Source organism: Palaemon carinicauda, chromosome 1, assembly GCF_036898095.1.
Source record: "Palaemon carinicauda isolate YSFRI2023 chromosome 1, ASM3689809v2, whole genome shotgun sequence".
NCBI classification, from domain to species: domain Eukaryota; kingdom Metazoa; phylum Arthropoda; class Malacostraca; order Decapoda; family Palaemonidae; genus Palaemon; species Palaemon carinicauda.
This window is the reverse complement of record NC_090725.1, coordinates 97,442,828-97,457,744: the sequence shown is the minus strand read 5'-3', so window position 1 is coordinate 97,457,744 and position 14,917 is coordinate 97,442,828. Positions and strand designations below refer to the sequence as shown.

Sequence of the window (14,917 nt, the reverse complement as noted above, 5' to 3'; positions counted from 1 at the left end):
CCCATCTTCCTTTATTACAGCCAGTAGGGAAAGGTATAGAAGTTGAGGATTGAAAAATCCTATTGCATGGTATTAACAGCTCATGGCAGAGAGACCAGGACTTGAGAGTAGAAAAATATCTAGTTTCATGAACATGTTCACCATGAGTATTCCTCAAAACTTCTAGACTATTGGCAGGCATGTCGGTATTGTCTGCAGGGAAAGGTACAATTATCTTTTGTACTAAGATCTTCAGCCATAGTAAGGACCGTGAATACTGTACTACCAGAGCTCAAGACAATATAAATGATTCTTTGCTTTTGTATATATGTAATGTTTATAAATTACATAATTAAATCCATGACCCAAGAGGTCAATGTAGAAGTTAGGAGGAGTGTGAGAACGCCAAGTCAGTCATAAGCAGGATGCGAAAGTCAAGACCAAGCTAACCATTTGCAATGTAACATTTTCCATGAAGAGTAAACACAAAACAAACCGTGAGAAGAGTTGTGTCTGACCGGATCCAGGTGCCTTCCTGTATTAATGTTGTGTTTACATTTGTCATTAAATGCTGAGATAACTAACTATACGTTATCATCAACATTGATATTTTAGTTAGTTCTTGTCAATTGCTCATACGGAATGGTCATCCGACCAAACCATCTATACTCCTGTGATGGAGATGTTAATAAACTGTTTTAAAGTTAACTTACTTAGACTTATTCAGAAGAAGTAACCTACAAGTCTAAAATACATAACACATTGAAGAGACATTTGATTGGAACCATAATGTGTGTTTATAACAGTACCACACCAACATATATAATAGACTCAGAATTTGTTGAAGTTTCAATTCTTGTCTGATCCATTGGAATATAATGAAGTCTTTGTTCTTGACCTCCAAGCTGATGCTAGCCAGATAATAATCCATCATTCCACCGCTGTAGGACTTTTATATATAATATGAATGGATGTGATGAGGATTGGCTTCGTGGAATGTGAAGCTGGGATAGCGCTTTGTTATTTAAGTGCACCAACTTCATTATGAGAAGTAGACCTTTTTTTTCAAAGAAGCTGAAAAGTTACGTTTATCCTTATCCTCAACTAATTTATCGACTATGTCGCAATAAGTTAGGATCTCTGTTTACAGAAATCTCCAAATCTATACTGTATAGAAGTGAGTTCAGGTTCCAAGCCCAAATTGGGTCAAGCCTTCAGAAAGAATGAATCTAGGGTAGAAGGGATAGTTCTCCCTCCCTTGAGGATTAAGAATGGCTTGTAAGGTTTCTTCTTAACAGGTTAGGAAGATTGAATCTCTACTGTAGGAAGGAAGTAAAGGTTGAAGGACTAGGAAATGCACTCACTTATTCACCTCCTTGGGGGAGGTGAATAAGTGCCATAGCTGGAAAAGGGCAAAGCAAAAGCCTTGATAACTCGGCTTGAGAAGTGCATTGAAAATAGTCAAGAAATTTCATACACACTTATGTTGATAAAGAAGGCCTAGTACCAGATGCATAGGCAAGTAAAGGAATTAACTTAAATTCTTTAACTGATTGAAAATTGCTTAGAGGAGCTAACATCTCATTCACAAAATATAATGCAGGGAGATTGTCAGAATTTACGTTGGCAAGCATGAGAGATATTCAGATCAAGTCATGGCTAAAAGAGGTGCTATAGTTGAGGGAAGTTAGGTAAGAATCTATGGGCAGACAACAGTCTTTGCAGCTTTCATCATGATCTTACCTCTAATGTTATCATAAGATAGGCTAGGGACTATGGCATATGATGAACCAGGCACAGGCACACTCAATAGCAGGGGGCTACTAAATTAAAGACTATCATTATAAAACAGTAGATCATCTTGTACTATTTTCTCTTAACAGGGATGTGTCTCTGAAATAAAAATAGGTTCAGTGCATATTAGGTTGAACTTGAGAGGGCACTTTAAGTTGTTGATGAAACCCAGCACAGCCAGGGAAGTTGAGATATTGCTAAGCTTGTCAAATGTTAAGTCCAAATGCATTTAATTTTTGAGGTGAGAGTATAGCGGATAAAAAAAGAAAGTTTTTGTCAAGGTAAAACAGCTCTTGCTTCATATTTAGTAGCAATGTGACCAAGAGAAGCGTATCCAAATAATAATATATATTATAAAAAATTCTGTTAATTTTGATCTGACAGAGACTTTTCTTTAGCACATAGTAACAATCCCCCTCAAGACCTGACCAGTTTTCTGCCATGTTAAAATGTCTTTACACCAAAAATCTCACTATATTCATTACCTATTTAATACATCATAACAGTTAGTTTCATGAAAGTTTAGGAACTAGAATGTTTAGCTGTTAGCACCTAACATTCAATAGGACACAAATGGCCATATTTGAAAATATTTTTGTTCCAACATGGAGTACTTACCTCGAACTACTTTCTTAGGATTTCTGGGATTCTCCTCCCAACCGACCAGATTTTTGTGTAGTTTCCCCTATCTCCGTTTTCTCTAGTGGGGTCCCTCCGTGGCGGATGGATACTTGCCCTGAGGCGACCCGGGTCAGCGTGCGAGAGCATGGTCCTAGGTCTCGGTCGTCAGTAAGCTTCTGGTTGTGGCGCTGATCACATCTCGGCGCTCTCTCACATACCGTCCGACCCTTTGTGTTACCACATGGTTACCTCGTGTTTTTATCCATTCCCTTGTGCCCTTTTATCCACCTCCTTTTCCCAGTGTCTTGTGTTGCTTGGTGTTCCTAGTGAATCGTTTGTGGACGGAATCCCAACGTCGTTGCCCCGGGCCTAAGGCGGTAAGTCCTGTGGTGCGTGGCTGTCGAAGCCTGAGGTAGACCCTCATTCCTTGTGCTCCTCGTGCAGGGTAGTGTTTGTTCCCCGTCAGTCACGTGTCCTGAGTGTGCGGCCTGGTCGGTTCCCTAAGAAGGTAGGCGCCATTTCTCCTTTGGCGTCACCTGCCGCTCCTTCAGAGAGAGGTTCCCCGTCTCCTTCCCCTACCCTGAGTAGGGGACGAGGTAAGTCCGTTGCGGGGAAGCGGCCCATTGCTGTTCCCCATGAGTCTGATATTATTGATGTGGGGACTGTTGTTGTTACGCAGGCATGTGGGGGGCCTGCTGGGGGGGCGGGAGTGTGTTCGGGAGATGAGGCTCTGGTGCCCGCAGGACCTGTCGACCGAAGACCCGGTGTGGGGGAAGGCTGGAACGGCTCCTTCCCCTGCATCGTGGCAATGTGTTTCAGGTACCACAGCGCCCGGGCGAGAGGCAGACAAAGAAAGGCAGCCGGTGGGTTCGTCAGACCCCGATTCTATTGTCTTGACGGCACCAAGGACGCCCTTTAAATCACCGATGCGCCAGGAAGAAGAATTCGAGGGGTGATTTGCATCAAGGAAGGCCCTACGGACTCCCCCGGCGCCATCGTCAACGCTCCCGCCTGACTTCATGCAGCCCTTCACGCCGGTAGAACAACGCCAAGATCCTGCATCAGTGATGGAGGACTCAGAGGACTCTGCCAGTTCCTCCTCCAGCTCTTCTCTCTCTTCCTCATCGTCGTCGTACGGCTCATCGTCTTCGGAAGACTCCAACCCCCGGGAGGCGAGAAGGAAGCGGAAGAGGTCGAGGTCCCGTAAGACGAAGTCTCGTTCCCGTTCAGGCCCTTCCAGGAAGAAGTCTAAGTCTTCAAAGAGGAAGAGCAAGCATAGACATTCTTCCAAGGACAAGTGGGCTCAGGCGGCTTCCCCCCATAACGGGTCGATCAGGGCCTCTGCCGCTCCAGTGTTTGCCTCATTGGCCTCTGGAGCCGCCCCTATGCCCCTGCCCAGTATGTCGACCACTTGAGCCGCCTGCCGGTCGAAGCCGTCGACTCAGGTCGGCTTTGCCATACCCTTACCCGCCAAGTCACCGGCTCCATCCGCCCAGTGGAGAGAGCCGCTGTGTCGGCCCGGTAGCTCTTCCTACTTACCCGGGACCATGGCAGCTCAGTTAAAGTGCCCTGGCTATCCGGTAGTACATCGTGGGACCCATGCCCCACGGATCTCCCCAAGTGGAGGTAGACCCATGACGGCTACCTCCGTCTCGGCGGCTCCACGGATCTGCTCCATCGATCTGCTCAGAGGAAGAAGACGCAGCCTCCCACATGGATCCATCCGTGCTCGCCGATGCACCCAGCGCGGAGGACCAGGTGGTCGATGGCTTGATAGACGTCGGTGAGTGTACTTCAGATGGGGTGTCTTCCTACAGGAAGGTCCTGGCCCTCATCAGGCATCATCATTGCCTGGACGAACCGAAGCCGTCGACGGAGCAGGCTTGGCTCTCGGGGTTGGGGAGGATGGTGGATAACCCTGTCCAGCAAAAGCCATCCTTGACCCTCCCCTTAGCTCCGGATGTCAAGCTCGGTAGGGAACACGTTGACAGGTATGTCGCAGGACAGGTAAACTCCCTCAAATCCCAGGGGTCCTTCAAGCTACTCCCAGGTCTGAGGACCCAGAAAAGATTCTACGTCCGCGACGGTCAGCACTCGGGTCCCCGAACAGTAGAAGCAGCTATAGCCACCCTCAACCAAGGCAGCGCCGAAGACAGAACCTTTGCAGGGAAGGTTCTGTGCTTCTCTCCTGCCGAGGCTTCCATGATGGAAGATACGGCCCAGGACATCGTCAATGTGACGTCATGGCTAGACTGGTGGGCTTGTACATTGGTGAGCTTTCAACTGTCCCACGATCTGACGGTTCCAGAGAACCAGGCTCTACATCAGGAACTAATACGCTCAGGGGGGAAGGCTATGAAATTCCTCACCTTCCAGTCTCTCACTCAGACAGCCAATTGGGTGCTGCGGAGGAGGGATACGATTCTCAACAAGCTGTCCCGTAAACTCCCCGAACGAGAGTCAAAGTGTTTGAGGAACTCGCCAGTGTGGGGCGATTCCATCTTCCCCCTGAAAGCAGTAGAGGAGACTATGGAGAGAGTCCGGAGACTAAAAGAGACAGTGGACCCCAGACACTCGGTTGTGAGACAGCCCACTCACAGAAGGGTTGCACCAGAAGGGTCCCACCCTCCTACGTCCCAGTCGAGGAGAGAGACCCCTTCGTCAACCTGGCAGCAGTCGTCTTAGCCCCCCCGTAGATGAAGTTCTACCCCTCAGGCCTCCTTTAGGCCTAAGTACTCCAGCTCTAGGAGAGGCCGTTCAAGCCGCGCCTCAGGTAGGGGGATGCGTCAAACATTTTTGGCAAGCATGGCGGGACAACGGGGCGGATCCATGATCTGTAGTAGTCCTGACGGAGCCGGCCCCTTTGATCCCCGATCATCGAGCGGAATGGCTGGCACCCAAGGACCCCTTGAAGAAGGCAGCACTACAAGAGGAGGTGTCAGCCATGCTGAACAAGGGAGCTCTAGAACTATTGAAGGACCCATCCCTGGGGTTCTACAGCAGGCTCTTCCTGGTGGAGAAAGCGACAGGAGGGTGGAGACCAGTCATCGACCTCTCGGCCCTCAACAAGTTCATCAGCAAGACGGACTTCAAAATGGACACTCCGAAGTCAGTACTGGCAGCCTTGAGGGAAGGGACTTCATGATGTCCCTGGACCTCAAGGATGCTATTTCCAGATCCCTGTCCACCCCTCCAGCAGGAAGTTCCTCAGGGTGAAGTGGGGTTCCCAGTCTCTGCAGTTCAGGACCCTGTGCTTCAGCCTGTCGACGGCCCCTCAGGTATTCACAAGGGTGTTCGCACAAATAGGGGATCCGGCTGATCCGCTACCTGGACGACTGGTTGCTCCTTTCAGCCTCAGAGGCAGTATTGAAGGAACAAGGCGCAGAATTGTTGCGGTTCTGCAGGGACTTGGGAATAACCATCAACATGGAAAAGTCACAGTTAGTCCCCTCCACCAGGATGACATACCTGGGGATGGTCCTAGACTCGAAGTTAGGGAAAGCATTCCCCTCCGCAGAGAGGCTCGAGAAGTTGGATCAGGTTCTTCACCCCTTTCTAACAGACATACCCAGGAGAGCCAAGGATTGGCAGAGACTGATAGGTCACCTGGTATCACGGGAGAAGTTGGTCCCCCAGGGAAGACTCAAGCTGAGAGCGGTTCAGTGGAACCTAAAGGAACTCTGGTCCCCAGGGGAGACTCCGCACAGGGTGGTCGGCGTGTCACCGGAGACGAAAGAGATGTTGAAGTGGTGGTTCGACAGGACGAACACCCTAAAAGGGATGCCTTTCGTGACCTCTCCACCGGAAATGTTGCTCTTCACAGACGCATCGAAGGAGGGGTGGGGAGAGCATCTCCAAAAAGAAACAGCAAAAGGCAAGTGGTCCCAAGAGGAGAGGACCTTACACAAACTTGCTCGAGTTGTTAGCGGTCTAAAGAGCCTGCATGAGGTTCGTTCATCGTCTCCGAGGAAACACGACGGCCCTCATGTGCGACAACGCCACCGTAGTAGCCTACGTGAAGAAACAAGGTGGTCTCAAGTCAAGGGAGCTGTGCGACCTCACGGCAAAGATCCTAGATTGGGCTGAGAAAGAACACATCGAGGTGACGGCCAGGTTCATTCCGGGGAAGAAGAACGTCTTAGCCGACGTCCTCAGCAGAGTAGGTCAAGTGGTAGGGTCAGAATGGTCCCTACACCCGGAGGTAGCTCAGACACTCCTGCTCAAGTGGGGGTCCCCGGTGATAGACCTGTTCGCCACGAGGCTCAACGCCCAGCTCCCCGTATTCTGGTGTCCAGTCCCGGACACAACAGCAGCATTCGAGGACACCTTCCAACATCCATGGGACGGTCTCGACGCATACGCCTTCCCTCCCTTCGGAACCCTCAGACAGGTCCTCAACAGAGTCAGGCGATCAAAGAATCTGCAGATGACTTTGGTAGCGCTGTGGTGGCCGGAGAGAGAGTGGTTCGCAGACCTAAAGGAGTTAGCAATCCTTCCACCGTGGCCACTGCCAGACAGGGAAGACCTTCTCCGTCAGCCCCACTTCAAAAAGTTCCACAAAAACCCTCGGTCCCTCCGGCTACACGCGTGGAGGTTATCGAGCGTTTGTTGAGGAAGGAAGGGTACTCGTCAAGGACTGCCATGAGAATGACAGGTTATCTAAGGAGATCATCAGTCGTAGTCTACCAGGCAAAATGGGCTATGTTTGTAAAGTGGTGCACCTCCCAGAATCTGAGGCCTTTGGACGTGTCTATTCACGAGATAGCAGATTTCCTGGTTCACCCGAGGGACGACCTAGGAATATCCAACCCGTCGATTAAGGGAGTTCGGGCCGCACTGGGCCAAGTCTTCCTCCTCAAGGGACTCGACCTCGGAGCATCCCGACAGATCTCCATGCTCATAAAGAGTTTCGAACAGTCGTGCTCTCCCCGCTCCTCCAGAATACCACAATGGGACGTAGCCAGGGTCCTTAAGTTCCTTACCAAGCCACCCTTTGAACCACTCAGGAACATTCTCGATAAGGACCTTACCCTTAAAACAGTCTTCCTCCTAGCCCTAGCCTCCGCTAAACGAGTCAGTGAGCTACACGGGCTGTCGTACGAGGTCCCAGCTATCCCTCGTTCGGGACAATCCCGAAGACTTGTTGTTGTGCCCGGTCAGGTCGGTCAGAAAGTACCTAGAAAGGCCAGCCAGACTTCGGTCCTGAGATCAAGAGTCTGTTTGTCTCCGCTGGCCCGGTAAAGAAGGCGGTGTCCAGAAACACCATCTCCTTCTGGCTGAGACAGGTCATAAAGAGAGCTTATGATAGCGACGGTTCCGCGATGCCAGGAAAACCGTGCCCCATGACATCAGGGGCCTCAGCACCTCTTTGGCCTTTGACAAGAACATGGCAGTGGGCCAGATCCTGAAAGCAGGTACGTGGGCCAGGCAATCTATGTTTACCGCCCATTACCTGAAAGACTGTACAAGGAAGTCCCTGGACTCCTTCTCCATTGGACCAGTCATTTCCTCGCTCCAACAGGTTAAGGTTGAAGCCCGTGGGAAGTAATTCCAACCGACACAAGATCCTCCTTACTACCCCCCTTTCCTGCTTCCCCGTTCCCTTTCCTTATCCTCCGCCCATGTGAGAGTTGATCGTTGGAGATGCCCATGCCCGGATGAAATGTTAGAGATGAGTTACATAGGCACTAGAGAGGTTTTTGCGTAGTTCTTCCCGAGTCTCGTACCCCATTTTTGTGGTCAACCTGAACCTAGCCTCCTATCTAGGTTCAATCAGATAGTTCATATCGGGTCTCCCGGCCTGTAAGTTCACTCCCACCTCCTAAGGTATAAGTCTCCTAAGAAAGTAGTTCGAGGTAAGTACTCCGTGTTGGAACAAATCACAAATTTTAAGTAATTTGTATTTTTCCTAACAGTCTTACCTCGAACTACTTTCGGGATATTGTCCACCCAGTCATCCCCGAGTGTCTTACAGGAGTTCAAAGTTATAGTTATCAAAGCTTACTGACGACCGAGATCTAGGACCATGCTCTCGCACGCTAACCCGGGTCGCGTTAGGGCGAGTATCCATCCGCCACGGAGGGACCCCGCTAGAGAAAACGGAAATAGGGGAAACTACACAAAAATCTGGTCGGTTGGGAGGAGAATTCAAGATACTGCTAAGAAAGTAGTTCGAGGTAAGTACTGTTAGGAAAAATACAAATTACTTAAAATATTTGATTTTTTAATTACAGGTGATACAATTATTTGAACTTGACATTACAAATAAGATTAAAGGGATCTAAAGCATTATGTCTAACTAGAAGCATAATACAGTAACATCTCAACTTGAGATTTCTGTACAGTGCAGTACTGTATTTATAATCATGATGATTTTATTGTCCTTCTTTGCAAACATAATACATTCATTATAAATAAATCTTTGCAAATTAATGAGTCTGTAGTAAAGTACACCTAAGTTTATGGCTAGAAACTAAATAAAGTTCCAATTACTTGTGGGATATTTAATAAGCATTCAAGTGTAAACCATTTGGAAGGGTTTTTGTTACTCATCAGAATGCCAGAACCCTGAAGCATTTTTTTTTATTTGACAGGCTACTGTAATATGCATTGTTGCTTATCTATCATACAGGCTCATTAGATTGAGATTATGTATCACACACACCCTATTCAAGTAAGAATTTTAATAGTAGTCAACCAGCAGATATTCTGTAAAGGTTACTTGTTCCCCCTGACTGAGAGGCATTTTATAAAGAATTGCCTTTTATGAAATTGAGTGAAGTATTATGAATGTACAGTAATCCCTTGACTATCGTGGGTGTAAGTTCTTACCACCCCCAATGATACATTAAAATCCACATAGTACTGTATAAACACTACTGTACAGCATACAGGCTGAGAATCCTTTATCCCAAATTAGCAAATTATAATAAAATTTTGACATGTTGCATTGTTGAGGATTGAAATTTTCAAAGAAAATTTATGCATATGTCATGTCTAATGGCTGATGCAATACTGTGTTGTCAAATAACAAGATGAAAATGACAATAGGCTAAGGCATGAATTAAATAAACAAGAAACCATTTAAACAAAGCAGGCCTAATTAAAAAAATGCCAAATGCTAACCCAATTATAAATGTCAAATTTTTCAATATTAAACTTACCCGATAATCATGTAGCTGTCAACTCCGTTGCCAGCTACATGATTATCGGGTAAGTATATTCAAAAATTTATTTTATTAATAAAAATAACATATTTAGTATGAGCATACCTGTACAGTAGTTCTTTTACAGGGGTTTATATTTTTCCATTATTGAGCAGTTTTTATGTAAACACTTTTATTGTTGTAATGTAATCCTTTTGTGTGTTACCACATGCTTGAGCACAGCATAATGAGGTTTATAAGATTTTTGTCTTTCTAGAAGGTCAATTGTTTTTATTTGAAAAAAATTGTGGTATTTGAACAGTGTGATTGTACATCACTGCTAAGTCATATTAGTTAAATCATGAAATTGTTTACTACATAAAATAATACTCATTTCTAAAACAAAGAAAGTTTTTACATTTCTTTTTATACCACACTATGAGATGAGATCATGTACTGCATTGCCAGATTATATACTGCATTGCCTTATCAATAGTTTTTATAGTTTAGTTAAAAACAATTTAACTGAATTGAAAAAAAATATTATCCAAGTAACATAAACTTATATTTACCAAAAATTTTTTGTAGTTCCTCGTGACCAAACTTATCTTCCTCACGTACCTGAGTTTAAGTAAATATTTTCTTACAAACCTAAGTCAACTTTGATATTTTGTGCATTTACCCAAATTCACTTTTTTTTTCATAAAAAGTATTTCTTAATTTTGTTATATTTTGCTATTTAGAACTTTGAGGTTTACGATTAAATCCATCTATAAGGACAATCTATATACAATTGCTTACATCTTTGTATTGCAGAGTTGCTATTGAAATTATTGTGAGATGAATAATTTTTTCTCTTTCCTGATGCTGTTAGCCACTGTTTGAAGTTTTCGTGCTATTTATAAATTAATCACCTGAATTAGCAATTGTCACCTGAATTAGCAATTGAAGTAGACCCATAGATTAAATCTAAACTCTCTTAGCAGATCATAAAAAGATAAAAATGTATAGGGTTTTGTAATTAAAGAAAAAAATTTAGTCATCAGTATATTTACAGAAATTGAAGACAATTACATAAAGATAATAAATATACTTAAAAACACATTTTAAACAGTCAAAACTAAAATATCGCAATTTTCATCATAATGAAATAGATGTGAGCCCATCATTATAAGGATTTGACAAAGTGTGAGGTAATTCAAATTATAAAAATTTAAGTACCTATCGGCTGCAGAAACTCGTATAAATTTCCATATACAGTATCAACAGAAATATCTATGATGTACTGAGGGTGCAATACGCAAACCATGATAATGTGAGGGAATATTGTATATTGTAGATATATGTTTTTCTACTGAAAATGTGATCCATGTTTTTTTTTCAGGTATCCGTTCTCAGAGCAAACCACTAGACATCATGAGTGAAGTTTACAAGGCTATGAAGGTTCTAGGGTTTGTAAGTAATTTCAGTTTTTGCAATTTATAATACTAAAGTACCTACAGTATATTTTCTCATGTTATGAATATGCAGCAATGATTTAAATTAATTTTCAGGTATTACATGACCAAAAAATATGTATTAAGAGAGCTTTGCATCTTATTTTCAGGAGTGGAAAGTTGTCAACCCCTTCCATGTGAGGGTTCGACGGAAGAACCCTATAAATTCCAATTATGTACACATGGCCCTGCAGCTTTACCAAGTTGATTATAAATCACATCTCTTAGATTTCAAGATAATTTCAAATGAAGTTAATGAAGCCTTATACAATGAAAGGATAAGTAAGTACTTTATCTCCAATGATACTATAGTTGAGTTGCACATCCCAGAAAATATGCCCCATGCCATGAGTAAGATAGGAGTAGATTGGTTTATTGTAGTTTGTTCCGTAACCGAAATACAAACCACGCTATTTACATTGGGTATTACTTTCGGCGTAGCTGAAATGACGACCAATTAGATTTTAACGAGGGTTTCCTACCCCGCGCTAGTTAGCAGGGGTAGGGGGAGTGGTAGCTTGCTACCCCTCCCCCCCTCACACACCGGTGAAATGTCTCACTTCACTTTTGGCTCGGACAATGGACAGACGTCTCTGTCTTTGTCCTCGCTTGGCAGCCATTGTTTGTTTTGTCTTTACTTAATCACTTACTTTTCTTTTACTCAATATATAAACTCAATATATATGTAAACATTTTTTTGTGTTTATGTATATATTTGAGTATAGAAATCAGTAAGTTTCCTTTTCAGAGTTTGTGCTTGTGTGTGTAGTGTACGATATCTCCGTGGAGCCCTCGGCAGTTAGGCCACCATGGTGTAATTTCATGGGTCACGATCGAGTTTGACTACGGTCTCTCTCTCTCTCTCTGAGGTCGTTCACCCTTTTACTACGTTACCTTTACTACGTCTGAGTAGCTTCCTTCCCGTGTGGGTGGGGTTGCTACGCCGTACGTTTTGTCTCAATTAGTTTATGAATCTAATTGTATTTGTTGATTTTCATCTTTTGTAGAACGATTCCTTTCGGGGTTTTCGTTCTTTATTTAGTGTTCATTCATTTTTAAATTTCATATTACATAGTTACATAGTTACATAATTATAATTGTTATAATTCTGTGTTGGTTACAGCTCTCCTTCCGTGAGTGTAAGTGGTTGTGAGGGCACGTGCCTGTTGTGTAATTCTTGTGTTCTTTTCCCTCGGGATTCCTCTTCGAAGCCTTCCCGGGGGAATGAATGTTAACAAATGATTTTTGTTTTTATTTTTCACAGTTACAGATCTAGTTCGTTTCTGTAATGTGACAACGGAGTGAGCTGTCTTGTTGAGGCCGGGGGATTCGGCTGTTGCTGCCTCCCCTATAGATCTTCGTCAGGGGCGTGTCTCCTTCTCCTGGAAGTACTCCCGTGACGATTGACAGCTCTCCAGTTCATTTTAGAACGGGTGGGTAACTTTACTTCCGAGGGAAGTTTTCCTGTCCAGGCTTGAGTTTTTTCCCTTTTGGGGGTTCTCCTCTTGCCTTTTTTTCGTGCGACTATGCTCTTGGTGCTGAGCGGTCGCACCTGCAGTTACGCTCAAGGGGCTGGGCAATTGCAGGAGCCCTTCTTCGGAGGATTGCTCTTTTTAGGTCACTGGCTGACCCGTCTCTTCTACGAAGTGTTTCTCTTTCGCTCGCGAGGGAGTACACTCATAGAGACTCCTCTTCGGAGGACTCTTCTGCTGTTGGCCGCCTTCGCCGTAAGGCTCACCGTCCGCTACATCGTAAGGGCCTCCCATCTCTCTATAAGGGTGCTAAGAGGCGCCTTTTTGAATCTCCGTATGCAGCCTGCAGCTCCTTCCTCCTTAGATCTCTCCGGGGATCGATCTCCAACGCCTTCTTGACCTTCCGCCCCTGGTGTAGATGGACAGCAGTCTGACCTCGTCATCCGACGGGCAACGGTCCTTTCTGGGCAAAGGGTTGCCCCCACGGGGGGTGCTTCCCTTGCGTGTCAGGGTTCCCCTGCGCGCCCTTCTGCAGTGTTAGCGCACAGGCGCTCTTCTGCAGTGTTAGCGCACAGGCGCTCTCCTGTTTGCCAGCACTCTCCTGATGATCGTCGCCCCACTGCTCGCCAGCGCTCTCCTGAGGACTCCGAACATCCTGCTGTTCCTGTTGTGCGCCCTGCGCGCCATTGGTCTCCTGAGCGCTATAGATCTCCTGCCCGTCAGAGCGCCCCTGCGCTTCCAGTTCCTGATACGCGCCCTGTGCGCCCACGTTCGCCCGCGCAACCGAGAACTTCGGTTCAGGTCTTAGACAAGGACTCTTCTTCTACGCACAGGATTCCACGCGTCGCCCTTCTGCTCGTCAGCCATCACCAGCTCGCCTGTGACCACAGACGCGTCAACGTTCGCCTGCTCGTCAGCGATCTCCTGCGCGTCAACGATTGCCATCGATCTTCCACGCGTGTCAGGTCCCCTGGACACCATCAGTAGCGATCTAGCACTCGCCTGCTGTGGACCACGATCTCCGGTAGCTGAGTCTTGCCATAGATCTTCCTCCTGCTCGCCAGCGCTCACCTTTACTTCTGTCCTTCTGTGCGCCAGCTTCCTTCAATCGCCAGCGCACATCTGCGCGCCCTTTTCTGCCACGCACCAATGGGCGCCAACAGGTTTTCCTGACCGTCCAGGATTGCCTGATTGACAGCTCGCATTGGCGCTCACCTTCCTGATGCACCTGCGCGCCTTCTGATTAGCGCGATGCTATCCCTAGTCTCTTACGCGTCAGCGATCTCCTACGCGCCCGCGCGATTCTTCGCCTGCGCGATTCTTCGCCTGCGCGCTAGCGTTTTTGTTGACACACCACCGCTCGCCAACGCGCCTTCACTCGCCTACAGGCCTTCGCTCGCCAAGACGCGCCATCGCTCGTCAACGCATCGCTCGTCAACGCACCATTGCCCGTCAACGCGCCAGCGCCCGCCTATGCGCCATCGGTGTCCCGACGCCTGCGCTCTCCCGTGCGTGCCTGCGCGACCGCACGCCAACGTGCCCGCGCGACTCCGCGCACATGCGCTCCAATGTTCGCCCGCGCGCGAACCGACGGTGTTCCATCGCGCGAGCCGACGGTGTTCCATCGCGCGAGCCGACGGTGTTCCATCGCACGAGCCGACGGTGTTCCATCGCGCGAGCCGACGGTGGTTCCATCGCGCGAGCCGACCGGCTTGATTCCTGCAGTAGCCATTGCTTGCCTACGGGTTTTTGCTCGCCTGTGAACTATCGGATTCCGACCGCCAGCTCTCGCCCTTCAGACCACGCTCGCCCTCCTTCTGCGCTCCCTCGCGCACTTTCGTCTGCGCTCCTGCGTGCCCGCGCATGGGCGCTTCCACGTTCGGCCACGCACGAACCATTGATTTACCATCGCGCGAGCACCAGGGCGATTGCGACCGCGATTCCCGTCGAGGTTTCGCAACACGGCCAGCCTGGCGAGTCTTCTGGAGCGCGTATTTCCAGAACACGGTCTTCACCCCGTAAACGCAGAGCATGGCACGTGCAAGAGCAGGAAGAATCTTCAGAGAGGTCTGGGCAACATTCTTCTTTCCAGAACCTGGTTTAGCCCTTCCTCCTCGTCATTCCCTGGAAGTGTCGTGCCAGGGAGTTTTCCTTTCGAGATTTCTACGTCGGGTAAGGGGTGACTGGTTTAGCCCTTCCTCTTCTCCATCCCGTGGAAGGGGCTTACCAGGTCCTTTCCCTTCTCGGTTGCGACCCGAGGTTTTGTACAAGGAAGCTCCAGGAAGATCATAGGTACTTTCCTCCTCGCAGGCTCAAGCACCTTTGCGTTCCGTCGCCAAGTTTCAAACTTGCGGGCAAACTCGATGTTGGAGCATCTAGACGCAGTGACCGAGGGCTTCCCCTCGGGTGT

General features: G+C 47.1%; 1 protein-coding gene across 6 annotated transcripts in view; it reads left to right on the top strand.

Moving 5' to 3' along the window:
- AMPKalpha (AMP-activated protein kinase alpha subunit) overlaps positions 1-14,917 on the top strand; it is a 238,031-nt gene that overhangs the window by 189,316 nt on the left and 33,798 nt on the right. For all 6 annotated transcript variants that reach the window (XM_068382854.1, XM_068382877.1, XM_068382861.1 and 3 more), the window contains 2 exons: positions 10,924-10,994; positions 11,146-11,317. In XM_068382854.1, the coding sequence (XP_068238955.1) occupies positions 10,924-10,994; positions 11,146-11,317 (243 nt within the window). The remainder of the gene's footprint in view (positions 1-10,923; positions 10,995-11,145; positions 11,318-14,917) is intronic.